At 40.9% G+C, this 27,477-nt stretch overlaps 1 protein-coding gene across 1 annotated transcript in view; it reads right to left on the bottom strand.

Moving 5' to 3' along the window:
* Positions 1-27,477, bottom strand: part of Dnajc5b (DnaJ heat shock protein family (Hsp40) member C5 beta) — an 80,702-nt gene that overhangs the window by 27,759 nt on the left and 25,466 nt on the right. Inside the window, exon 2 of the mRNA XM_032896805.1 lies at positions 18,961-19,087. Within this exon, the coding sequence (XP_032752696.1) occupies positions 18,961-19,079 (119 nt within the window). The 5' untranslated portion in view covers positions 19,080-19,087. The remainder of the gene's footprint in view (positions 1-18,960; positions 19,088-27,477) is intronic.

The following is a 27,477-nucleotide window of genomic DNA, read 5'->3' on the forward strand; positions in this document are numbered from 1 at the left end:
ACTTTCCCAGAAGCAATATGACATAACTTCAAATGGAGCATTTTACTTGTGACTTTTAGATGTCTGGGGGACCATCTTAACACAATATAATGAGCCAAGATTTTCCTCATTACACAGGTAACTAAGAGTTTAGTGGAAACAGGTGAATGCTACTTCAATTACTCACTTCTAACAGTCTGTGAAAGGACTTAAAGGTTAAGGCCCTTAAAATAATAGCATTTTATTTATTTACGTACAATATTATAGCCAGACCCAGATAGGTAGGAACAGTTTTTCTCAGTTCTATTTGCCTTTTCTGGGGACATTCACTTTAGTGCTCAGCTTCCCCTGTACATGATTTCCCCACATGACCGAAAAGAATATGCTTGGAGAAGTCAAATTTCATAAACACTGTTAATTTAAAACAGACTGGAAAGCAGAAGCAGGTAGGCCATTTCAAGTTTTGAAATAGCATTATACATTATTTATTTTCAGATAGACTGTCTTAGCCCAGGCTGACCTTGAACTCAATAGCTTCAAGGTCAAGACTGGCCTTGAACTCCTGATCTTCCTGCCTCTGCCTCCCAAGTTCTGGGATTATAGACACCTGTACCACAATCACTTCTGAGACACTGGTGAAAAAGTTCAGAAACTCAGCCCTGATTCAAGAAGTCATCATAAAGCCAATGCCCACCAATGGAATTTTCCACTACAGATGGCTTGCGTCTGCTACCTTTGGTTCTGTGCTGCGGTACTCCAGAGGCTCAATACATTTTCAGAATGCCTGTCTTTGGGACATTTTTGAGGTTTGTTTGTTTGTTTGTTTGTTTGTTTGTTTTCTGCCTCCTCCTCCCCTCCCTCTTCCCTCCCTATCCTCTCCCACCACCCTCCCTCTCCTCTCCTCTCCTCTCCTCTCCTCTCCTCTCTCTCCTCTCCTCTCTCCCCTCCTCTCCTCTCTCTCTCCCCTCCCCTCCCTCTCCTCTCCCTCTCCCTCTCCTCTCTCCTCTTTCTGGAGTAGTTTGAAGCCTGCAGCCTTGAAGCCTCACACTCTTCAGGTAATGGCGTTCAGTAGTTTTTCACTCTCAAATCCTTTTGAGACACTCATTTCTTCTTGCTTTTTCCTGTTTCTCTCACTGGCAGGGAGAACTAGTAGGAAGTACTTAACCACTACTTAACCAGGAGCCTGCTAATCTCTGGGAGCTTCCTGGCTTGGGCAACAAATGAATCTGCCTATTGGCCCCAGGTCCTTCCTTCCTTCACTGCAGCTGAGGCCCATTAGCTCAAAGCCTGCCAAAACCAAAGGCAAATTTTTACACATCCAATTATCATAAAAATAGCCCAAACAAGCAGCTTTTAGTCACTTGGCGCCTTCCTATTTTACACAGCCTGCAAGAACTCAGCACCTGCTGGCCATTGACACAAACCATAGGGCTCTGTGTCTCAGTCCCTGAGCTGCATGCAAGACCCTGAGGAGATCTCAGACTAAAGACTGCTGTGGCTTCGTGTATTGCCTGCCTGGGTACATGGCTCTCTTTCTGACCCTCTCTTTGCCCTGGGGATTCCCTAACCCTCGTCATTCAGTACGGTGCCCCCTAGCTGTCAGCACGTGGACCTCATGCAGTAAGGACTGTTTCTGGTTTAACCTTGTCCAAGTAACTGCTGTTGATGGTTATCATGGTGATACTGTCCCCTGTTTGGTTCTCAAGCTTCTAGAACCAAGTACAACCACATCAGATGCTGGACCTTGGACAGTGGTCCTCAACACAATAAGATTTAACGTTTTGGGCTACTGGGTTGAGCGGAGGCTAGAATGAGAACAGAATAAAGTCCACCATAAGGACAAGATAGAGAGGCCAGGATACGGTTTGGCATCGTTGCAGATACAGATGCCAAACCCACCCCTGCTGTGTGACTATTTCTGGAGCACCTGCTACAATAACACATGACTCACGTGCTTTGACCATCAAGATGCCACAGGAAAAGACTAAAGACCACATCATACAGCTCTGTGACTTCCCCGCATTTGTAGACACTATAGCTGAGCAGTTCACCCTCCAGTGTTAAAGGAGTTGTCCTAGTTTTGGGGGATCCACATCACATTTGTGATTCAAGCTGTGTGGTGTGAGGCAAGGACAGGAAAGAACCACCCAGGTCATCTGCTGCCTGAGGCTGGTCTCTTCTTGCCTGCAGAACTGCATCAAGAGTCAAGTGCTGCCCTCTAGTGGCTGGTGTTGCCAATGTACCAGAGATACCAGAGATCAAGAGGCATTATACTTCGATTTTTTCTTTTTATAAGAGTTTAAAAAATACATCAACACTCAGACTTTATGAAAGCCCAGATGCCTGTTGGTGGTGCCGAGATCCAATTTTCTGTTTGCTTCCATGTCTTCTATGGCTTTCTCAGATCCACATCTTTACTTTCCCTGATAGAATACATTGGAATGTCTGCCAGTGTGTTAGATAGATACAAGGTCAATTCTGTAAGCTTCTTTTTGTGCTGGTAAACAAGTGCTAGTCTGAAAAACAACACCTGAAGTTCCGACAGCACCAAGGTCTGGGTGTGGCCCCCTGCCCCAGCTTGCTCTCGGAGTCGGGAGGCTGCATATCCTTATTTACCTCTCTATATGGGACAAACTCTCAACAACAATTTCTGCGCCTCTAACTTCACTGTTTCCAGATGGAAAGTACATTCTTTTCTCGGGTCAACTGCCTCTCCTGAGCTGTGACTATCAAGGGACAAGAACATTAGGATGGTAGAGAAATGGCCACACCTCCTCCCAGCTCAATAGCCAATTGCAGCTCCCACCTCTGCTGGTGCTGATGAGTTCTCAGCAGGTCAGGAAGTGCTGCTCCGTTCTGGGTCAAGCTTCAGTGAAAGTGAGCTGCACATGAGCTCCTTGCATGAGCCTAGCCAGCACACTTGCAAACTCTCAGTCTCTCCTCTTCAAATCCTTTCGGTGCAAAAACATATGGCACTGTCTTCCCATATATCTTTGGGTCCAGCTCTCATTTAAAACTTTTCCATGATAAACTCACTTTTGAAACCTAACAGGGCCTTTTATTACAGGCTGGAGATCTTGTTGGTTTAACTTAAATCATAGTCATGTACCTGAATCATTCTCAACCCCTACCAAATTCCTCACAAGATTTCCTGTCACACCCACAAAAAGATGACCGTGGACACCACTCCTATTTCTAGACTTAGCAGCAGCATCAGACAAGATTTTACAACTCTGTGAACAACAAACTATAAAAATATACAGTTCCCCCTTGGCTGTCTCTATGAAACTTGCCTGTCTCTGTTCAACTTCAGTAAACTCCTTTTCATGTCCTCAAGAAAAATTTCTAAACCTCTTATTCCCTCTTTGATTGCTATTTCTAATTTCCTCAACAGATATCCCCACTGCTGACTTGAAAACGGTAAGAAGATAGTCAAAAAGAAATACACAGTCTTCTGTCTCAACACTTCTGAGAGGTAAAACCACTGTCTCCATCCTCCTCCCATTCATGTCCCTTCTGTTTACTCACCTGAACGGACCCTAAAGCATTATTGGCCCCTACTCCCAACTCTAGCGTTTTCAATGTTTCTACTAATCCCTTCTCCTTGGGAATCACTTAGCTTGTGTTTTAAGTTCTAGGCATGTGGGTATTGTCAAAACAGTGGCCAAAGAATTGTCCTTTTATTCTTTTGAAGTATGATCTCACTAAGTTACTCAAGTTAGCCTTGACCTCACTATGTATCTATCCCAGGCTGGCCTTGAACTCGTGGTCTTCCTGCCTCAGCTGTCCAGGTAGCTATAATTTATAGACCCATACCATCAGGCCTGGCTTCCTCACTGCCTCCCTTGTTTATAAATGCTCATCTCCTCCCTTGCATTTTAACACTTCTTCATTCATGCAAAAAGGTCACTCTCCAATGCCCATTCCCTTTTCAACTCGCTATAACCTGATTTCTATTTTCAGTTCTCTCTCGAGCTTCCTCTCCCTTCTATGACACTCTGGATGAAATCCCACAGGTTTATTTTTATCTGTCTTAGACTTGACCCTTTTGTAATATTTGATGACTGCTCCATTCTTTTCTAGGCATCCTAAATGTCTTTTCAGTTCTTTTCTGGTCTTGGCTTGAGGGCCTAGAACAGGAAAGGTAGGCACAAGACATATGAGGAGCTCTTGCAAACAAGCTTAGCAGAAGCAGTGTTTCATGCCAAGTGGCCAATGCACTATGAGTGAAATAGAGAATGAGATGAACCATCAAATAACCCAGGCTTCAGGAACAGTGATTTTGGAGTGGACATATCCAAAACAGTTTGTATTAACCAGATCAGGGCTGTCTCTCATAAGGGACCAAGAACAGGCTGGCAATCTTGTGTCACTATAGTACTCTGTGCCCATCATTTTCCCATGGCCCTGATAGTTTTCCACACCTATGGCTAAAAACCATATGAGAAGGGGTACTGTATAGGAGACTCACACAGTGGCCCTGATCTTCTGAGTTTCTGGTTCTGTAGGTCTGGAGTTTCTATATGGCGGTAGAAGTTGCACATCTGATTCAGCTGTATGCTGAAGTCAGAATCATTGCTTTTGTAGTTTGGGAAATTCAGTTGGTTATATTAACCTTACAATTTTGTAAGAATGTATAAGATTTAAAAGAATTTTTTATGTTTTATATTTGTAGTGTAAAGTTAGCAGTTAGTTTAACCTGATATGGGAACTGATGTCTTCTTTTCTCTTATAAAGGATCTAATGACATTCAATCTGAAAGCCATTGCTCCACCTACATTCCCACCTCAGACTCCCACGTCAGATCCTGGACTGCTCTTACAGCCCCATCTCTTTACTCAGAGTGCACACATATCGCCTCTAATGTGACCACAGTGACACAAACGCACCCATGACTTTTGAGTCCCATGTTTGCTTAGCGTACCCCCACATCCTACTCACCTATCCTTACTTCCTGCAGTCTCTCTTTAACTTGTATGCTCTGTAGTCAGTTCAGCTGTCCACCCTAATTTGTAAGTGGCCAGCTCAAAGACTCAATCCTGAAGGAGAACCTAGCCCACATAGAGAAACAGAGTGAGCCCAGCTCTCTATGGGAGAGCGAAACAGAAAGCAGGTCCCTGCTCATGGCTGGTGTGTTTGCTGGTGTGAGACCTGGTGTCTCCTTGACTCTCTTCATTCTCTTATCTGTTCCATTTTGGATCATCTTAGCCTACATTTGAGGTCCATGAAGTATTTCTTCTGCATCCTCAGATCTCACATTGAGCCATTCTACTAAATTTTTCAATGACGTTTTGAATTTTCCATCCCAGGATTTGTTTGACTCTTTTCGTGGTTTTGTTTTCTTTATTGACATTCTTTATTTGATGATTCATTATTCCCACCCTTTCCTTTCATTCTTTAGACACCATTTTCCTGAGCCTTAGTGAATTTCAATGAGCTGATTTAGAGTTTTCATTGGGCTGTTAGGTCCACAGTCAGAGCTTCCTAAGATCTAAAATCGTTCTAATTTACTCTTTGAAAAGTTCATGCATATACACAATGTATTTTGAACATAGACACACAGACTACCTCCCATGAACTCCCCCAGGACCCTCCACTTCAATCCATCTCTCTCCCAATGTCATGTCCTCTGTTGTCGTTGTCATTGTTGTTGTCATTGCTATTATTTTATTCTGAGTCTACTTAATGCTGAGATATGAGCCTGGTGTGAGAGCACCCAGTGGGGCAGGGGCAACCTCCTAGTAGCCACAAAGAAAAGTGCTTCCTACCTCAGCAGCCATCAACTAGCAACAGCTCCTGGGCTTGGGATGGAGCTTAAGAAAACTTTCTCCCATCCACACTAAAGTGTTGACTGGCTTAACTTTGTTCAAATCTTGTGTAAGTAACTATGGCTTTCATGAGTTTATGTGAGCAGCAGGCGTGGCACATCTAGAAGACAGTAAGTCACAGCTCTCCCAAGTCACAGCTCTCCCAAGTCACAGCTCTCCTATGTCACAGCTCTGCTATGTCACAGCTCTCCTAAGTCACAGCTCTCCTAAGTCACAGCTCTCCCAAGTCACAGCTCCCCTATGTCACAGCTCCTCTGTGTCACAGCTCCCCTATGTCACAGCTCCTCTGTGTCACAGCTCCCCTATGTCACAGCTCCTCTATGTCACAGCTCTCCCAAGTCACAGCTCTCTATGTCACAGCTCCTCTATGTCACAGCTCTCCTATGTCACAGCTCTCCTATATCACAGCTCTTCCAAGTCACAGCTCTCCTCCCCATCCTCTGAGTGAATTTTCCCTGTGTACACCCCCTGTATAATATCCTTTCAAATTGGATATTGTCAGCAACTCAACAAACCATACTCTTTCCTTCCCTGTGATTTTGGTTGTTACTATTAATAAAGTCAGTTTTCTGACCTAATTTGTAAGTTTGTATGCACAGACATACTAATCACGTAAAAGATCAGACATGGAATTCTTTCTATACCTAGAACTAGACTTTTCTGTCCTTGAAGATGGTCTTGTGTGTGTTAGGCATACCTTTGACCCTCATCTAGACGGTTTACATCTCTGCCTATCCTGCTTGCTCAGAGCCTGAAATCAGTTACAAGTGAGAGGCAAGGCCTTCATGGATCTTTTTAAAGTGTGAGCACAACTTTAGGCTTGAGAGTGGCTTCTGGTTAATAAAGACCATGCATGACATGGTACAACTTTCCAGAGTCTTATTCCCTTGACAGCCTCATTCTCAACATTTCCTTCCATGATTCTTAGTGAATCCACTTTTTGTTCCTGCTGCCTCCATTGCCCAGGGAGGCAGTGACATCAGCTGCCTACAAATATCCCCACAGCCTTCATGTTTCATCCCCTTAACTGTTTAACCAGATTTGGTGAATTCTAATAAGCCTTCAGTCACTAAACAAATCAACCAAGAACACTTCTTTGCCAACAATATTTTTTCTGATCATTCTGGTACCCAATTTGATAGTGGTAATTAGAATGATGTGAAGTTCTTTCAAGGTTACTGCTGACCAGAGGAGCAAGGGCTGGGATGGTAGCTCTGTTGGCAAAGTTTGTCCCTTGCAATCACAAGAATCTAGGTTTACCTCCGGAACCAACAGAAAACAAGAACAAACCCTGGGTCTCGTTGGTGCCTACTACTTACTAATCCTCCTATTAATAATCCTCCTATTACTAATCTTACTAGTAATCTTCCTACTCATAATCCTAGCCCCAAGGAAAAGAGACATCTGGAACTCACTCACTAGTTTACTTGCTAACTTGTAGGTTGGTGAGAGACTAACTCATAAAATAGATATTCGGGCATCTCCATTCTCACATGCAAATAAGTGCCTCTTGATTTTGACAAGAACTCCATTAATTTCCAGACTCTATAAAATTTGATCCTGATAATTCTTGACATACTTCAGCTCCTTTCATGAGGAACTGGGCTATTTTTCACAAACATTTCCATTTATTGTTAGTTTTAAAATTTATACAAGTAATAAAATACAGGAGATTCTATGGAAAATATATCAGTGAATGTATAATTTTATTGTTTCCCCTTTTGTTTCAAGAATAACAGTAACAACAGACAGGCCAGGAGTAGTAGTGTATGCCAGTCCTTGGGAGGCTGAGGCAAGGTGATTGCAAATTCAAGCATTCATAAGCTATCCATCAAGATTCTGTCTCAACAACAACAACAGAAACAAACTGACTGACAGACACAAAACAACCTTACAAGTCTTGCACAGTCTTCAGTGGGTCAAATATTTTTGTTCCCTCCTCTGCTGGTGCCCATCTGATTCTTTCCATCAAGCATTAAACCATTTGGCTGGATGCCTGAAGCATGAGTTCTTGCAAACACAAGAATTTTTTTTCTCACTGACTTATTTGTTTACAATTTTGTGCTTGTATTTATCCATAGATCATACAAAATGCTCCCTTCTAGATCTACTGCTATAATGATTGGATGCACAGCCCATCCCCATGAACATTAGAAGCTACTTAAAATCCAGTGAAGAAACACATTCCTAGTAACTGAGGTAAGCCCTGAGGCACTAACAGTGGGCCCATTTCCCCTCCCCCTCCTCAATGTGAGGCTCTCGGCTCACTCTAGATCCATTTAAGAACCCTTTATTTCATTCCCAGCTTTCCTTCCCAGACACCAAGCTTACTCTGTCCTCTACTGTAGCTCATCTCTCAGACTGTGCTCTTCAGAATCATGGGGGGGGGGTGCTAATGTCAGCACAGCAGTTAAAAGAAGGGACAGTAGAGATGGGTCCGTGAATAAATAATCAAGCATGAAGACCTGAGTGTGGATCACCAGCCCCCACATAGAAAGCTAAGAATGGCTACTGGAGCTCAGCTCTATATGTGGCATGATGACCACCAGCTTAGCTCCAGTCTCACCGATCGACTCTACCTCAAGGAACTAAAACAATAGGTGACAGATTCTCCACTAACCTGCATGGGCAAGGGCATCCCATATAAACATATACATCACACAAAATGCCCTCATACACACACACACACACACACACACACACACACACACACACACACACAGTGGGGGAATAATAGACTTGAAGGAGACTAGCCATGTTCCTGTTCCACAGCCCTAAGGCTAGACAGCTACTTAGTCTGCCTTTCTCAGTTTGTTCTTATTAGCATGTACAATAAGAAGATATAAAGACAAAATAGAATGGTGAATGGAAGTCACAGAACACTGTGCTTGGCATACAATGTGCTTTCCACAAATGCTGATATTAGTGACTGACTGGCTGTGGATATATCTTCTGGCTTTTATTTGACCACCCTCAATATAAACTGGCCTTTACTATATTGAAATTAAGATTGTATTCATTTTTATAGGGGAAACTATCTCTAGCATAGATTCCTACTTTCTCTCCTTCAAAGCTCTTGACTCAATAGTAAAAATCCACTTTTATGGCTATCAATTATATTTTCTGCAATTTTTTCTCTATCATCTAGCAAGGTATGTAGAAAAGCAATGAATGATGGGAAGTATTTGGTTTTAATTAATATAATCTCTGCTCTTCTCTACTAATCACCAGAGCCTCCCTTTTGTCTGTCATTGAGTGTGCAGATTATAGAGTTCCTTTTGTTTAAAGAAGCTCACCATGCAAAACAAATTTAGCAAGGCACTTATTCCATAATGAGCAAAATCGGGCATAAAATCAGTGAGACCATGATGAGAGGAAATGAGGTTCACACTGGTGAAAAATAAAATATGCCCCCCAGTAAATCATAAATAAACATGTGGTAAGGAATAAATACTGAGTGAGTAGAAATGTCATTGATTGTAATGATCTCAGTGCTGAGGAAAGAAAGGTTGGTGCTCCATGAAGAGTCAAGAGGATGAAGTAGATGAAGATATTCAGGAGAAGGAAGGTCACACAGCCACCTGGAAAACATCTCCAACATGGCCTTACACACTTCTCAGTGGAAGGTTTTAGAACTCAGGAAACAAATTAGTGCCTGATAGAGATTAATTTCAATTAATCTTGTGAGCTTGAATCATCCCTCTGCCTTGTAAATATTTACAAATCTTCCATTAGCTATGCATTCCCCTGACAGTAACTCTTTATTCATAAGCAGCCTCTCTTTTTACCTGTAATTGCTAATAAAGATGAGCAAAAACATCACAGATTGGGGTTGCCACAGAAATGATACTCTTCCTGCTCCTTGTGAAACTAGCAATTTCCTCATTTTGGTTCACTCAGGAGACTCGTTATTTCAAATTCTGGGTAATTTTTCCAGAAAGTTCCATGTAGCCATGAATGAAATAGAAGTACCTGTTGTTTTGTCAACAAGAGGTTAAACTTGTCCACAAAGCACAGGGATTTAAGTGATGATACGTAGGGTGTATAAAACCAATTTTCTCTAATTTGGTGGTCCTCCAAGGAGCTAAGAAAGAGCTAGATCTATGTGTAATTTCAAATCAGCGGGCCAATATTTTGTTAGGCGCTTGTCCAGGCATGCCATAGACATGTATTGTTTTTAATTTCTTAACCTTATTTCTGTATATTTTTTAAAGTATAAACATTGGTGTAAATAAAAAATAATATTTACGGCTGCAGAACTGGCTCAGCAGTTAAGAGCACTTACTGCTCTTGTAGAAGACCAGGACTGGCTTCCCAGCAGCCACATGGCTCATAACCACCTCTAACTTGAGTTCCAAGAGATCCAGTGTCCTCTTCTGAGGGCATGCACATAGTGCACTTACATATACTCAGCAACACACATGTACACAAACTAAACATTTTATGTAACCTATAAAAGTGATGCAACCTATTTATGTAACCAATAAGATTTTGTTGCTTTTTTGTTTGAGACAGGATCTAGAAATCACTATGTAATTTGGGCTGCTCTTGAGTTCACAGCATTCTTTCTACCTCCTATCGCCAAATAGGACTACAGGTGTGAGCTACACCACACCAGCATGTGAGACCTTGCACACCTAAAACTTACAGGGTCTAAATTGGCTCTGTGTCCTTTCCCTCATCCTTTGTTTGCATCTCACTTGAAAGTCTGGAGTCACAGAAAACGTACTGTGTCCCAAACAGAAGTCAAGGCCTTTCCTTGTCCGTTTGCATTTGCTGGGCCAGTTGACTACTTCTCATTCAGCAAGATGATTAAATATATCATTCGAGAAATGGTTTTGAAGAGCTGAAAATAAAAACACAATCAAGGAAAGAGCAGCCAGAACCACAGAATCAGAATATACTTGCTGATCACTTCACTTTTTCTTTCTGCAAATGTTAGCATGGGGGTGGGGCTGGGAGCAGAGTGGGAGAGGCCGTATCCCCCCTTAAGAACACTGATGGAGTGGGAGATGCAGAAAGGAAAAAAGTGGATCAGGTGCCTGATGGGACAGGACAGCAAGGCATGGAGCATTTATGAAGTGCTCTGTTTCATAGGAAAGGAAGCTGCTGAGCACCTCATAGGTAGGGAGGTCTAGTCTGCTCCTTTTCTCTCTTTCCATTCTTTTTCTTTTCCTAACCCCTTCAGTTGCATTCTAACTCCTTTTGCTTGGTAATTCCTTAAAATAAATTTGAGAAAATTATTATTTTTAACTTTGTATGAAAAAGCTATGAAATATGCAAAGTATATGATTTTCACAATACTATGAGCACTAGTGTGTTAAAATAAACAGTTGTAATGCTCACTTATTCATTAATTCATTCATTCAGTAACTAAGCTCATATGCTAATTGGTATCAATGTAAAGAGAGACTCTAATCATGTACGCAATATGTTTTGAGCAGCAGTAGATGGCAAATTTACCCAATTCGAGTTATTCAGGTTGCCTTGCTGTAGAACTGTGTGGTTGGATGACATCTTTGAGTCTTTGCGCACATTCTCGTTACTCAGTGCTAGGAATGTAACCCGTGAGGGCACTTTTGGAAAGTCAATGCAACAGCCTCGACAAAGGAATCTAATCTGCCACCCACACGGACTTCTATCAAATGAGAACATGTTGAGGGTTGGGGATTTAGCTCAGTGGTAGAGCGCTTGCCTAGCAAGCGCAAGGCCCTGGGTTCGGTCCCCGGCTCCAAAAAAAAGAACCAAAAAAAAAAAAAAATGAGAACATGTTGAATGATTGGGAGAGCCTTGAAGATGCCTACCTGAATGTATTTAACTAAAATCTGGAAAAGGATCAATCTAAATGAAAGAACAAGGCATGATGACCTTGGCCTAGGGCATGACTCATCTGTCAGAGAGGATTAGGATTCTGCTAACAGTCCCATAGAAAAATTAGAGCTGGCCCTTAAGGGGGCTCAACAGAATATGAGAAGAGGAGGATTTCAACCTTCATACCTCCTGGTGTCCACTACCAGGGATGAATGGCTCAACCCTCAACAGTACATGAGACTTCTGGGGCAGAGTAGTCAGAGAACTTGAAGGCCAGTGTGGTTATTAAGGAGCTGCTGCACCTGCCTGTCGTGCATGGGTGATGCAGAACAGATGCAGGGTAGCTGTATCCAAATGAGCGGCAGGGGAGCTGAAGTGGCAGACCAGAGCCGGGGTTGGATATCGCAGTAGCCATAGACATACTGAGCCACTGATATCACTGGTAGGGTGAAAACTTGGCTTGGAGAAACCACTCGATGGGAAGAATCTAGTTCTTTGGTTCCATAGACTTTCTCAGCAGAGGCTCTGGGAATACCTCAGGTGATAGAAACTAACTCAATGTGATGATTTGTATATGGTTGGCCCAGGGAGTGGCACTATTAGAAGGTGTGACCCTGTTGGAGTAGGTGCATCGCTATGGGTGTGGCCTTTAAGACCCTCATCCTAACTTCCTGAAAGCCAGTATTCTGCTAGTAGCCTATAGATGAAGATGAAGAATTCTCAGTTGCTCCTGCACCATGCATGCTTGGATGTCATGTTCCTGGCTTGATGATAATGGACTGAACCTCTGAGCCTGTAAGCAGCCCCAATTAATGTTGTTCTTTTAAGAATTGCCTTGGTCATAGTGTCTGTTCACAGCAGTAAAGGCCTAACTAAGATACTCAAGCTCTTGATTTAGTCGAAAGGGTCAGTTGAAAATCCCCAACTCCTCATTTCAAGTCCTTATTTACTCCTCAGTTGTCTACCGTCCCACATTTCACTACATCTTTCCCTCTTTCTTCACCAGCTTCATTCAGGAGCTTCCTAAGACCTTTGTTGACTCAGAGAAACTAATTCAGGAAGGCAAAACATGCTAATGTAAAGTTAGAACGACTGACGGGAAAATAGATCAGCCTTTGACCTTCTGGAACCTGAGCATTTTACTAGAGCCTTCTTCCAACAATACATTAAGTAGGTGGTAAGACTTCTAAGCTTGAAATAACAAGAAAAGACATTTCTCATCTCATGCGAACACTGGTAAGGATGAAATGACTTTGCCCATCAGTAGGAAGAGTAGATTAAATGACCTCGGATGCTGATGTCTTTAGAATGAGCACTGCAGTACTAAAGACAGTTTATTCCTTACTGAGAGTGCCAGGAGAGATGCTATGAGTTTCATTCTATGATAAGTCACTTTAGATACAACCTAAAATTCACCTTGTGTGAGCTGGATAAATGGTCTTTGAACAGTAGAACCAAGTGGCAGGCTAATTTTAGAATGAGAAGAATGACGAGGACATTCGCTCAGTTCCCATTGTGCTTTTTCACAAAGGGTTTAATGTACTTTGAGAAAATGGCTTCATTCTTTCTACAAACTCCCAACAAGGCATGAGCTTAAGTAGCTTATAGACTGACACACTAAAAGCCTTCCTATTGTCACTTTCCCCTACTGTCCTTTGAGGTAGTAGGGAACTCTACTAGAACAGTTACTTAATGAAGCATAGTTGAATTTCAGAAATTGAAAAGAAAAGACATTTCACAGGCCCTGTGATGGATTTATCCGTAGACACCAGAGAGATTTATGTGGTCTTTGAAGCAGCTACTTATGGTAATTCTCTAAAGGCATAAAGGACTGAAGGTGCCAAAAATCTTCTTCTCAATTTTGTATGCCACCCTTAAAGAGCATCTCCTTTCCCAATCCACACATGCCCTTGTTTATGGGCACTGGCTATCTGTAATTTCAGATCCCTAATCAGAAACAACCAAAATTGAATAAACAAGTGGTTTATTTGCATAATGTGGATCTTTGTGTCAGGAATTTGGGGTCAGAACACATGATTGGGAAAAGAATGGAAACCAAGACTATTTTACTTCTTCCACTTTTCCCTAACTTTCTGTGGCAATGAAGTTTCCCTCCATGAGAAGCTCAAACACTGTTCAAAAAGACAGCCTTGAGGAATGACCCCTAATTAGTCACCCTTTTTGCTGATGTGAGCAAATAAATACCTGACAAATAGTAACTTGAGAGGAAGAGCTCGTTTTGGCTTACAACTTGGTAGGATCCCATCAATCCTGGCAGGGAATACATGATGGCAGGAGTATGAGGTGGTTGGTTCCATTGACCTGCACCCAGAAGTCAGTGAGTGGACAGAAAGTAGTGCAGGACTATATAACCTCAAGGACCACCTCTAATGACACACTCCCTCCACCTCCGCTCCACTTCTTAAAAGGTCCATGACCTTCCAAAACAATGCCACTAGATGTGGACCAACTTTTTCAAACATAAAAACTATTGGGCACATTTCACACTAAAACCATGACTGCCAACCGAAACTTGATGAACTCATGGCACATCTGTACCATGGCAGTAAAGAGTAAGACCCTTTGGGAGCTGGTTATTGGTGGGATTTGTTGTTAAAATGTAATGAATGAAATGAGATGGATAGTGTATTCAAACTGTTCAAGGAAAGAAACATACGTCCTTGCTACCGACAGTCCATCTTATGTTAAGGATTAAGTCTTTTTCTAATTTTCTTTCTTTTGTTTTGTTTTGTTTCTGTTTGCTACTTCTTCCCCCATTTTCTATTTTTTTTTGTCTTCCTGTGAGATATCTGAACATTTTTTAGGATTACATGTTGTTCTATTTTGTAGTGTTATTACATAGTTATCTTAGTCATTTGTGGTGGGTGCCTTCTATTGGTCTGTGAATATATTGGTATCAGTGTTTTCTGATTTTAGTAAAGTATGTAAATTTTACTGCCATCCAGGACAATCAAGTACCATGTGGTGATATAACTTTGGGTCCAGCAGTTCATATGGTAGGAAGCCCATGGAGAGGGTAGTCTTATTTTACCTAGATCTCAACTTTCTCCACTGTTCTTTCTTCATTGCATGACATTCACTTTGTAATTTCCTGTATTTTGAAAAGCTTCTTCAAGTACTTATTCTTTTAATTTTTTTTGTGTGTGCTTGCATATGTAGCATAGATTGTATGTATATGTGTGTGCACATTTGTGTGGGCACACACAAGTTTATGTCATACTCTAAAGAATAGATCTACCAGTGCCAAATTCCTCTGGATGTCTTTTGTCTGTGTATTTCTTAACTTCCTTAACGTCCCCCTGATAGCTGAAATACAAATTTTTGAGATGCCATATTTGCAATTCTCCCTCCCTCCTTGAGAAATGCTGTGTCCACTTTCTTGCAGATCTGTTGCTTCAGGCCTGTCACTCGAGTGGCTGTTGCCCAGTAGATAGGATGGTGGGTTTTCTCTCTCTATTTTCAAGTCTTTTTCTTTGTTTTAGTTTTTAAAAGTTTAATGATGTTGTGTTTGGGTTAGATTTCTTTTGCTAGCCTATTCAGATTCACTTGTGTTCTTATAACTATAGTTTGTGGTTTTTGGCTAAATTTGGGTAGATTTAATTCAGTCATTAATTCCCCAAGTACTTTCTCAGTCTGTACTCTGTCTCTTCTTTCTGCGAAGACTCCTATGCCATGCAGCAATCCATTAGTAAGCCATGGATGTCTAAAGTTTGATTATTTTCAATGTATTGTCTCTCTGTTGTTCATATTGGGTAAATTTTACTGGTTCATCCTGAACTTCAGTGACTCTTTTCTAAGCCCTTCCCACTGTTACTGAACTCAACCTGTTAGCATGGTTTCTGGTACTTCTCCATTGTACATCCACTTGGTTCTTTTGCTATGAGCTTTCTTTCCTGTGATTTTTTTTTTTCAGCTTCATTTGTTTGTGTTGAGTCCTTTCCTACACCCCTATGGTTTTACTTTCAATACTCAGCAGATAATTCCAATATCTGTCTCCAGTCAGTATGGGAGTCAGCTGATGACCTTTCTCATTCAAGTTGTGACTCTCTTAGTTCTTTTTATGATAGGTGATTAAAACATATCTGGATATCTTGACTGGAGATATTTGGGCTCTATCTATTATAATAGTCACCTGCTTAGGTTTAACATGTAGGGCTCAGCTTATGTTTGCAGGTGATTCCAATAAGCATCTGATTTTCATAGCCTCTATGGTGCTATTTTGATGATGTATTAGTTTTTTCTCCCTATGAGCCTTTCTTCTATAACATTTAAAGTTTTTATTTTTATTTTATGTGTATAGGTGTTCTGCATGCATGTATGTCTGTGTACCAGATGTATGCCTGCTGGGGGCACTGAGGCGAGAAAAGGGCATTGAATCCATGCAACTAGAGTTATAGCCAGTTGTGAGTTTTCATGTGGATCATGGAAACTGGACCTTTGTCTTCTGGAAGAGCAGACAATGATCTTAACTGCCATCGCTCCACCCTTACACGAGACTTTCAGCATTCTTTATAGTACCCAGAAAACTGAGAGGGACTCCATTTTGATTGAGTGCTTAGTCAAATTTGACTATTTTCAATGTATTGTCTCTCTGTTGTTCATACTGGGTAAATTTTACTGGTTCATCCTGAACTTCTTTTCTAAGCCCTTCCCACAGTTACTGAACTCAACCTGTTAGCATGGTAGAGTGATTGGTAAGATTGTCAACTGACAATCTTTCTATTACACAGGACTTGTTCTGATGGCTGAGGCATGGAAGGGTCATAAGATGTTTTATGGCTGCCACTCCTTTAATTCCGAGGTCACTAGCCCATTCACCTCGTTCTAGCTCTCGGATTTCTCTTAGTTGCCTCTTGTATCATTTTCAAGAATTTCAGCCAAACCTATCAAGAGGTACAGTGAGAGATAAGTCTACTCCATCCTGCCCAGTCTGGAAGTTCTACCTGCTCATGAGCTTTCTTTAGAAAAGTATACAAGAAATTAATAACATTTTTCCCATGAGGAGATGAACTGGAACATGTATTTATCCAAATGAATATATTATTTAATATCTATCAGAAATTTTGAATAAAGATAAAAGAAGAAACTTTCTAACTTGATCTTGTTTTCAAGAGGACAAGCAAAAGATCCTGAGAGATCATTAACAGTCAGTAATTTTATCATTTCTCACTGACCTGAGGTCAAACAACATATGGATCAACAGTCGGTAATTTTATTACATCTCACTGGCTTTAAGCTCGCTATGTTGTCACTGTTTCAATGCAGACCTCTGAATATAGGAATAATATTCTCAGTGGATTTTCAGCCTGCTCCTGCATTTTGAATAACTTGCAGAATACAAATGTCTAATTTAGGTAGAAGAAGATGCTCTGGGTTGCATGCTAGTGCCCTAATCAGCTGAAAAATAATATTTGTATGACATTAAAACAAAATTAATGGCAAGACACTGATTACATGAAAAGATTTTATGTTGTGATTATTAAACTTGCAAGCAGCACGGCATAATTAATGCCGTAATTAGGATATGACCTGAAATCTCAGCTTCCAAAATTAATAAAGGCAATTAAAAGTCACATTTGTAAATTGAGCTTTAAGAATGGCAAGGAAGTTTGGTATAGCCTCTTTACTCCTCGTTTTGGAGGACATTTTTATTGTTACTAAACCTAAAGTGCAACTGTTCTCATTCCCATCCCCAAGGACCTCACAACAATGGTCTGAAGCCTTAAGCAAAGTTCAAAAATGTTCCGACTAGGCTGCTCATCAGATGTGTTTCAGCCACTCCTAGGCACACTTATGAAGCTCTGGTGCCAAATAAATCCTTCTCTGCCCCCAGCACTCCAGGTGAAACATGTGTTACAAGATCTACATCACCTTACACAGCGTCCACCACTTTCAAACAATGGACCAAATGGCAAACAAATGGCAGCCTGAAGGACTGTCACTTGCATAAGCTCCCATAGTTTATCACATGGTGAAGCTCAAGGCCAAAGGAGGTCTCATTATTAGTAAAATTGGAGATATCAATAAATATTGGTGGGCTGCTGATTTCACAAAACCGAGTCTGAAATCCTTCCTCAATCCCTTATACCAAAATACCTGAAGGATCAAAGAGTGAATGTCAAAGCAAATCACTAACGTACTAAAAGGAGAAGGAAGTTGATACATTTATAATACTGTAATTGAGGGAGGCATTTTAGCCTTGACAAATAGGACAAAGACATTACAAAAATTACTAACAATTTTTCTATTTTGAAAAATGTTAAATTCCATACATTAAAAAAAAGAATTATAAGCTTTTAAAAAAAACTCAGTTCACTTGGGGATTTAGCTCAGTGCTAGAGCACTTGACCTAACAAGCACAAGGTCCTGGGTTCAGTCCTCAGCTCCGGGAAAAAACAAACAAACAAACAAAAAATGGTTCAAGACAGAACCAAGTATATACTAATTAAAATTATCATGTTTTGATTCATTTTGGCTTATAAAAGTTTAACCTTACTCCTCTATTAGGAAACAATTGGAAACACATACTGTGATTTAGTTCTTTAGAAAGAAACTAAAATAACTTTCACGTTAAATAATCGATGCTTGTAAAATGACTAAACACAGTGAGAATAACCATAGTCTATAACCATGAAAATGGGATATTTAGTAACATGGAGATATTTTCATTACAGTATTTAGGAGAAAGAAAGATGGGTGGAAACTAAAGGCAGTTTAATCCTTTACTGTCTTATCTACACAGCAAAGGATGAAGGAGACAAACTGTCCATAAAAATTATTTAAAGGTTAAAATTAAAGATGCATATTATCTTCATTTTGATGGTTTAAAATTAGCAAAGTATTTTATACTTAATATGCATTTTTAGTCCTTAGAATTTTAAGTAAAATATTTCAGTTTTCCCTTACAGTGACTCTTAGAAGAAGTCAGCTATAAAAAGAGCAAAACTAAAGGCCAGTGTAGTTGACAGTACAGCATGTGACAAACCTTTATGCCAGATCTAGTGATGGCATGTCACATGGGTTAAAGTTCAGCTATTAATTTGCTTAGGTTTCTGCCCTCCTCCTTCCTAACGACTCCCTCTCCCCAGTCTAGATCACTAACTGCCCTTTCCTTAGGCCAGGCACCATACAGCAATTCTTTCAAAAATCGCTGTTATCCCTAACTGCTCTGAACAGTCAACATTACAGGGGAGGAAACATGAGTCCAGTTCAGATCAGCTGGTCTTGGCAAGAAGCTTATGTTTTTAATTTGGTACCACTTGCCAGTCACCAGAAACCACCAGCAGTAGCAGGAACGGTCCCCACTGAACGTCCATGGTACCTGTAGGTTTTCTTAATTTCTTCACATGATGCTCCCTTATGCAGACCAAGGATTTCATACAGACTTTCTCCTGATGTTGACATAGCCCGCTGTCTTTGATTAGGTATGTTACATGCCATTTCTCAATCTGCAAAACCAAAGATGGGAAAAGAGCCATGAAGATTCTATACTCTGGATCCTACCCTCTAGAAGGGAATTAAGTTCACGTTTGACACTTAGTTAAAAGACCAGCGTTATGCCTTGTTGTGTTGGATACAATATGAGGAGAGAAAATGCCAAGAGCTAAAAGTAGGTTCCAGTCAAAGCATGCAGGAAGCCACACACACGAACATAGCTTTACATGACTGTTTCAAAAGTATTGTGAATCAACTCTCATAGGTTAAAACCTATAAGTGTTTGTTTGTGTACAATTTGTGTGTCTTTCATTTTTGTATATTTTCCAAGTGTCTCTAGCCATGGGAAGAATCATTCATGTGATTCCTTCTCTACTGGCTGGTGAACTAGATCAGCAGGTAACCATGCTTGCCAGGGTCCCACATGATGAAAAGAGTGAACCCATCCCAACAAGTTGTCATTGTTGTACACGTATGTGTTTTCTGGAACATACATACATACATAGATACACACACACACACACACACATACACACACACACACACACACAAAATAAATAAATAAATAAATGTTAAAAAGAAAGAAAATACTAGATTCTAAAGCAACGAGATAAGACATTTCAGGAAGGCATTGGGAGATAGGATAGTTGAAAGGTGCTGACACAGCTCCAGGACAGTAGTTCTGCGATGTGGAGTTAGGGAAGCTGAAACTTTATCATTAGAGAGAGCCTGGTGGCTCTAATGATAAGAGGCTCACAGCCCCGCCCACAGTCAAGCCCACAGTGCTCACATAACTCAAAGCCTGCTGTAGTTTTCTTTGAGACTGACGCCTCCAGCGGCTCCCTCCAGCAGTGGAGGGAAAATTCATGTCATACCCTACCCTGGGCTCAGAGCTCTATGCTTAGGCACCATCTTGAAGGTGTGAACATGGGGATAATCATAAGTCAGAGAGCCTGAGGTCAACCATGCAGCCCCAATGGAAGACACATAGAGGAGGCAGTTACAGAAAGCAGTAAGGTCAGACACTGAAAAGCAGGTGGCAGGAGGCTTGGCTCAGGAAGTAAGAGAACAAGAGGATGCTGTGCCAATAGCAGGACCCAACCTGATCATCTGAGAGCTTTGGAGTTAAACCGACCCATCTCTGGGAAGGTGTGAGAACATGGCTGGGTCAGAGTTGCACAGTTAATATGACTGGCAGAATCTCTTGGTTCACAGAGAAGGAAAGACATGCAATGAACACAGCTCTGAAGACACCCGAGCAGGCTCCGCACCAGCTTAAACCGTACAACAGACAAGACTGCCCATATCCATAGATCATCCCTTGCTTGCATCTACCTGGCAGAATCCAACCTTAGATGACCCTAAAGGAAGCCGCCACAAAACCCCTTCACTGCAGTTTCTCCTTTCCTTTCAGTGGGGTTTTAGCAGTGTTTCTACCTTGTAAATAGAGAGGCTTTCAAATTTTTGTCATTCCTTCTGATTTTGTTGAAGCATGTCTATTGGTTAATTTTCTTACTGTGTAACAAATGAATGATAAAATCACTTAAGGGAGGAAGACCCATTTGAGGTCACAGAAGTTACAGTCTATTGTAGCGATGAATTTACCACAGCAGGAGTGTGAAGCAGCCAGTCCTTGGCACACATAGTCAGGGAGCAGGGAACCATAACTGCTAATATTAGCTTGCTTTCTCCTTTTTATTTAGCCTAAGAACCCTGACCACAGAGAAGTACTGTCCATGCTTAGGGTGGGTATGAAGTCCTGTACATACACACCCAGAGACATGTTTCTTAGATGACTCTTTATCCTCTCTAGTTGGTCATAAAGATCATCATCACATGGCATAATCCTTTTATTTCCCTTTTGTGCCCACCCCTTTCCCTTTTACCATACCTTTAGTGATTCCTTGGATTTATCTTTTAAAGGTTTTATATATAACTTGCATTCTTACATTAATTTTGCTTATGCATTTCTCCACTATTGGGAAATTCTTAAGTTCTTGAACTTTCCTCTTCCTCTCTACAATGTTCTTCTTTACTCTTTTTTTCCTTTTATTTCCCCTTTCCTGTCCCCTTTAACTCATTCAGCTAGGATGTCTGCATTTACCCTAATGCTCTCTGCCACACGCTCTACTCAAGTTTTGTATTTGCTGTTTTACTGGTATATGACCAGTCTTTAATCAATTTTAAGTATATTTCTATATTTTGTTTAGTTTGATGTTGTTGCTGTAATAGCAGCTTTTCTCCCTGTGGATGGTACTAGGAATTAAGCACTCACTACGGGGCTCCAATTAAACCGGAGGAGACATCCAAGAAGTATGACAAGGCAAGGCAGTATGAGTCCCAAAATACCAGATGAATAATGTATGTGCTTACTTATAAAAATAATCAACAACACAAAAGAAGATACAAACAATGAAGGAAGAAAATTCCAGTCCTGAGGAAGAGAACCAGAAACACAGATGAGAGCATCAGCAAAATGGATAAGACATGCAAACTAGACAATTGAGGTGGGGCAAGGGGTGAAAAGAAAGGAAATGTGGACAAGGGAAACAATGAATCAAATAGAAAACAAAGGGCAATTCGTCACCAAGAGACCTGATCAAACAGAAGAAAGCATACCAGGGACGTGGTAAAGGTAGAGGGAACACTACATTCAAATATCAAATAAAAATTAGCATGGCTACAAATTTCAGATTCTATTGAATATAAATAGGAGACCATATCTACCCTAGTAATGGTATAGAGGAGGCTGGGATATTTTTTTTTAAAACTAGTGGCATAGGAAATTTAAGGAATCACAGAAATTTTGTCAAGTCTAGGGAAAGAAATGAATATCAAAGCAAACTTTAAAAATAGGCATGACTAGAGAACCTCTCCATGGTACACTGTAGTCAAAATGCCATCAAAACAAAGAAATAACACTAAAAGCTAAAAGATAAAATGCTAACTCACAAAAGTAAACACATCTTTAAAAAAATCAGACTTCTCAGAAAAAAAAATCATCCCAAGCCAAGATATTAGAAAAATATATATTTCAAGCAAATATATATTTCAAGCTCCAAAGGCCAATAATTTCCAACCGAGGTGGCTATGAAAATTTTCTTTTTAAATTTGATAAAGAACTAAGAGTATTTCAACATGAACGCAAAATGAAGCACTGTGTAAAATTCCGTAAAGGAATTCTAAATACACTCAAGAAAGAAAAATAGTCTCGAGAAAGCAGAAGAATTATTGAGAGGAATGTCTGGAGATAGAAAGCAGGCAACGAATCGTGTTTACAACAGAAAGTCAGCTAAACCTCAGTGTAAATAGGGGAGAAAAAGAACCACCATTTACCCATCTTTTAATTACAAGAATTAGAACACCTCTGTCAACAAAAACTTCAATTTTCATGGTCTTGACTCTTGTGATGGCACTGTTAGGAGGTGTGACTTTGTTGGAGGAAGTTTGTCATTGTGGAGGAGGCTTTGAGACCTCCTCCTCATGCTTGGAAGCCAGTCTTCTCTTCGCTGCCTTCAGAACAAGAGGCAGAAATCTCAGCTCCTTCTCCAGCACCATGTCTGCCTGGACATGGCCATTCTTCCAACTTTGATGATAATGGACTGAACCTCTGAACCTGTGATCCAGCCCCAATTAAATGTCCTTTAGAAGTGTTGCCTTGGTCGTGGTATCTGTTCACAGCAGTAAAGCCCTAAGACATAAATCAAAACTAAAACTACTCTGAGCACCCTAGTCAAAATATGTATCATCAGAAGCAAATGACAAGAAAAAAAATTGTTGACTATAATGTATGGAAAGAGGGGCTCTCATAAGGGATACTGGGTCTATAAAGTGATACAGCCACCATGGAAAGCAATATAGGATCTCCTGAAAACACTAAAAGCAGAAGTTCCATAGGATCCAGTTCCATCATGCCTGGATACAGACCCAGAGGAATCTAAGCATGGAAACATGTGGATGTTTTTATGACGCTGTCTATATAGCAGCTGAGATCTGGAACCTAGATTGTCCTCAACAGATAAATTGATAAAGAAAATGTAGTGTGGAAAAATGGAGATTTCATGGGCAGGTGAATGGATGGAACTGGAGACCATCCATTTTCACAAAATTGCTGCATGCACAGAGACAGTGATTGCCTATGTTCAATTTTATGTGCAATCAAGGTTTCAATGTAGGTAGGGGGGCTGTGATGGAAGAGGAATCAGTCTAGAGCAAGGGGAAAGAAACAAGGATTAGGAAGGAAAAAAAAGACCAAATGTTTCAATTTTTTCTTTCAAATAGAATCTATGTTTAATTATTTATACATACATTTACATGGCATGAAAGTAGATGAGGCACTATTTAGAGGAGGAAAGAAAACAGCGAGAAACATCTGAGGGAAGTAATAGAGAACAAAGTACAGAAAGTGATATGTATGCAAGGAAATAACATAATGAAACTGCTTAATGTCTATACTAAGTAAATATTAACTAAAAACCATTATAGAGAATCAGGAAAAATGATAATAACAATATGTTCATGATAAATGAAAGGTTTCCATCTTTCTTTAACACCATACACACACACACACACACACACACACACACACACACACACACACACACACCAGTGAACCAATGTGAATCAATGAATGTACTAGGGTAAAAAATGATCATTTCAGGACTTTTCAGTCTAAAGAATCCCCAGTGACAATGGTGCCATCTGTGGGAAGTTGAGGAAGCCTTGAGTATGTCATGCTCTGGGTATAGTGTGCTGTTGACACGGGTTAGCCATATCAAGGACCCTAGCCTCAAACCCATAGGGATGCCAAAACTTTTCAGCTCCTGGTGAAGCTCAGGAAGATGGAAAAGCCTTCCTTTTGGTCTGTGTATGAATGTCAATAGTGTGTGAAGAAAATGTTCACTGAGCTGCCTCCTCCTGGACATTTACAGCCTGAAGATTGATCCCCACAAAGACGCTCCTGCAAAGATTAACCTACCTCCTTGTTCTGCTATAGTCAATAAATCCTGCTTCCTTGTTTAGCTGCATTCAGTAATGCTGCCTCTCTGTTCAGCTGTATATAGTAAACATGCTAAGCTTCTGGGGTGCTGTGGTTTCTCCATCCCAGAGTGCAGCACACTGGATCCTAGCTTTTCTGAGTATCTGGGTCTGTCTGTCTGTCTGTCAGTCCAAGTTACTGAAGCAATGCAAGACTAAGAGAGGCATCAAAGAGCAACATTACATATGGCAGTGGCAGGCAGGCACAGTTGGAGCACAACTCCTTGCTCTCCTCCAAAAAGGTTCATGCCTGGACCACCTTGGATAAAGGCGAAGGCTACAGATTGTTATCTGGTTAGTCGCAGTGATATTACACTTTAAGCTGGTGGTCCTAAGGAATTCAATAAAAACAACAACAACTTAAGTTCAAATATTTTCATGGACTTTCACCTTCTTTAGAGAGGAAACGTGACATGATTCTGCAAAACTCATAGTGCCCGGAAGGCTCTAAGCTCAAAAGCAGCTTACTCAAGAATACGGGGTCAAGGGCTTGTCATGTAACCTGGTACATTTCCTTCTCCCTTGAAAGTGGAGTTCCTGGATACCAAAAGGGGCATAATTTACAGAGAAATACACAAGAAAAGTTGAAAAAATTCTGACGGTCCACCACAATATACCGCATGGTACCTATAGGATATAATGAGTTGCCCAGTAGAATTTGGGTGCTCTTGCCACAAAAAGAATAAATAAACATGTAACAACCCATGTTAATGATCTTGATTTAGACATTCTACAATGTATGCATAATTCAAAACACCACATTGCACAACACTTTACCAAGTAAGGTAATTGGTTAATGGCTAAACATAGTCATCCAGATCCTAGAATCTAGCAAAAGGTCAACTGGGCCTATTATCATTACACTTTAGGTCATTTGGGCAAAAAAATCTTTATAACTGGTAATCTTCCTAATAGCAATTTGATTCTCTTTTTCTGAGGCATTCATATGTCTCCATGGTAACAAAGCTTTCTCTGAAGACCTGCTTCAGTCTCAAGTTTCACCTGATAAGATGAAAAGTTGCTACCTGGCTCAAGACAGACAAATTAGCATTCACCCCTAGATTATTTTCTACAGGATGATGATTCTGTGTGGGCTATAAAGTGGACAGATTGAATATTGTTGGCTGAAATGGTCTGAACTTAAGAGCAGAGCCGTGCCCTCAGGAGGTGGGAAGGGTCACAGTGGCGCCCACTCTTCCGGCTCTAGATTTTCCCAGGTCTATTTGTAACTCTTACCCCCAATACTGCGCCACTCGACCTTGTCCTAGCTTGAACCAATAAATACCAATAAACACATTACACACTCTCCCACCCCTCTTAGCATGTTTTAGCTGGGGTTTGGTCACTGTCAACTAAGACTCCTGTCGTTTTTCTTTTCTTTTTTTCTTTTTAGCTCTTTTGTTTTTGTTTTTTTGTTTGTTTGTTTGTTTGTTTTTTGTTTTTATTTTTTTTGTTTTTGTTTTTTGTTTTTTTGTCGTTTTATTACTGTGAAGAGACATCATAACCATGACCATTCTTACAATGGGAAAAATTTAATTGGAGCTGGTTCACAGTTTAGAGGTTTAGTTCATTGTAGTCATAATAGGAAGCATGGTGTCATGCAGGCAAACATGATAATGGAGAAGTAGCTGAGGGTCTGCAACTGGATCAGCAGACCTCAGGCAGAGAGAGAGCCATTGGGTCTGGCTTGTTTAGGCTTCTGAAACCCCAAAACCCCAAAGGCCACCCCACAGTGACACCCTTTCTCCAACAAGGCGGCACCTACTCCAACAAGACAGCACCTTCTAATAGTGCTACTTTCTATGAGCCTATGGAGGTCATTTTCATTCAAACCATCACACTCACAAGTACCGTACACTCTCAAACACCTAAGGTGGTTCCCCTCCTCCCAACCATTGTGGACTTTTCTTAAATCTCTGTTCTTTCTTGTTACATCTGTATATGTATATACACATACATTTCTAAATACATAAATAGAATCTGCTCAGTTTGTATAGTGTTATTTGTATCTATTTTAGCTAGTTTTTTTTTAATATATCCTAGCACCAACCACCAAGGGAATGGTGCTGCCTACAGTGAGCAGACCTTCCTGCATCGATTAACAATCAAGATAACCACCCCCAGGCGTGCCCGCAGGCCAATCTGATTTAGGCAATTCCTCAGTTGAGGTTTCCTTCTCAAATGACTTTAGGATGAGTCAAGTCAACAATTAAAGTGAATTAGGGCATCACAGGTCCCATAAATGAATGGATAGTGCTAGAATGCTTAAAACAAAACAAATCCACTCTCTCTGAACAGGTCAGGCTGGTCTTGAACTAGCAAGCCTCCTAAGGGCTAGGATTACAAACATGCATCACCAGGCTTGGCTTCTAATGGATGACTTATCAAGGCTTAGAGCTGCTTATTTCTGAGTACTGTCTCCCTCACCAGTTGTGAGTGCTTCCTGCTTGGGTACTTCTGTCACTGATCCAAAGGAGGCACAGGGAAAGGATTAAAGGTGGCTGACAGTAATCTGCTAAATAGTTTATGGTAGTACCCATAAAAGACAACTCAATTAGTTATTCAAGCCTGAAATGTGAGCAAAGTGTCTACAGACATTGCTGGCAAATTTTAAACATGAAGGGAAAAAGCCAATAATAAAACCAGAATTTTAGATTAGAGAAGTACCAGGAAGATTCTAGAGAAGTGATTCTGCCTGGGAGACGTGCTGTCTGGGCCTGAGCAGTACAACCAAAACACAGGCCCCTTATGAAGAGTGACTTGATGACCCAGGAAAAGCATTGGTAGGACTTTTCAGGACACCATCACAGTGAAGGTGAAGCCTGAGCTCTGACAATCTGCCCTCTTTCTATACGACTTAGATGAACTTAAGAATCTTCGATCACTCTCTGTCCTGTTGTTGAGGGAGCTTTCAGTGAAACTCAGAGCTCATCCACACAGCTAGTCTCCACAAGCACCTTGCTCAGGACAGCCATCTCCACCTTCTGAGTGCGGGATTTACAGGCTGGCCGCCATGCTCACCCAGATTAGATGGCTTCTGCAGATCCACCTCAGGCCTCATGCTTGTGCACAAGTGCTTTAACTGCTGAACCATCTCCCCACCTAAAGACACTCCTGATTATCTGTTGAAGGGGACTTCTGGGTTTGAAGGCTAAAATATAAGGGAAGGGCTACTTCCAAATGGGACCTAGCCCAGAGAGGATGGAGTCTAGAACAAACAATGGTCACTAATCCCCTACCTAACCTTAATAAGGAAGTATTTCTGAGCTCCTATAGAGAGAGAAGCTAGAAATCAAAGAGAGGTGTCCCCCAATGCTTGTTAAAGATTGAAAGAGGACAAAGGTCCTGAACCTAGAAACCGCCTTAC

The sequence above is a fragment of the Rattus rattus genome, chromosome 3 (genome assembly GCF_011064425.1).
Source record: "Rattus rattus isolate New Zealand chromosome 3, Rrattus_CSIRO_v1, whole genome shotgun sequence".
Lineage (NCBI taxonomy): Eukaryota > Metazoa > Chordata > Mammalia > Rodentia > Muridae > Rattus > Rattus rattus.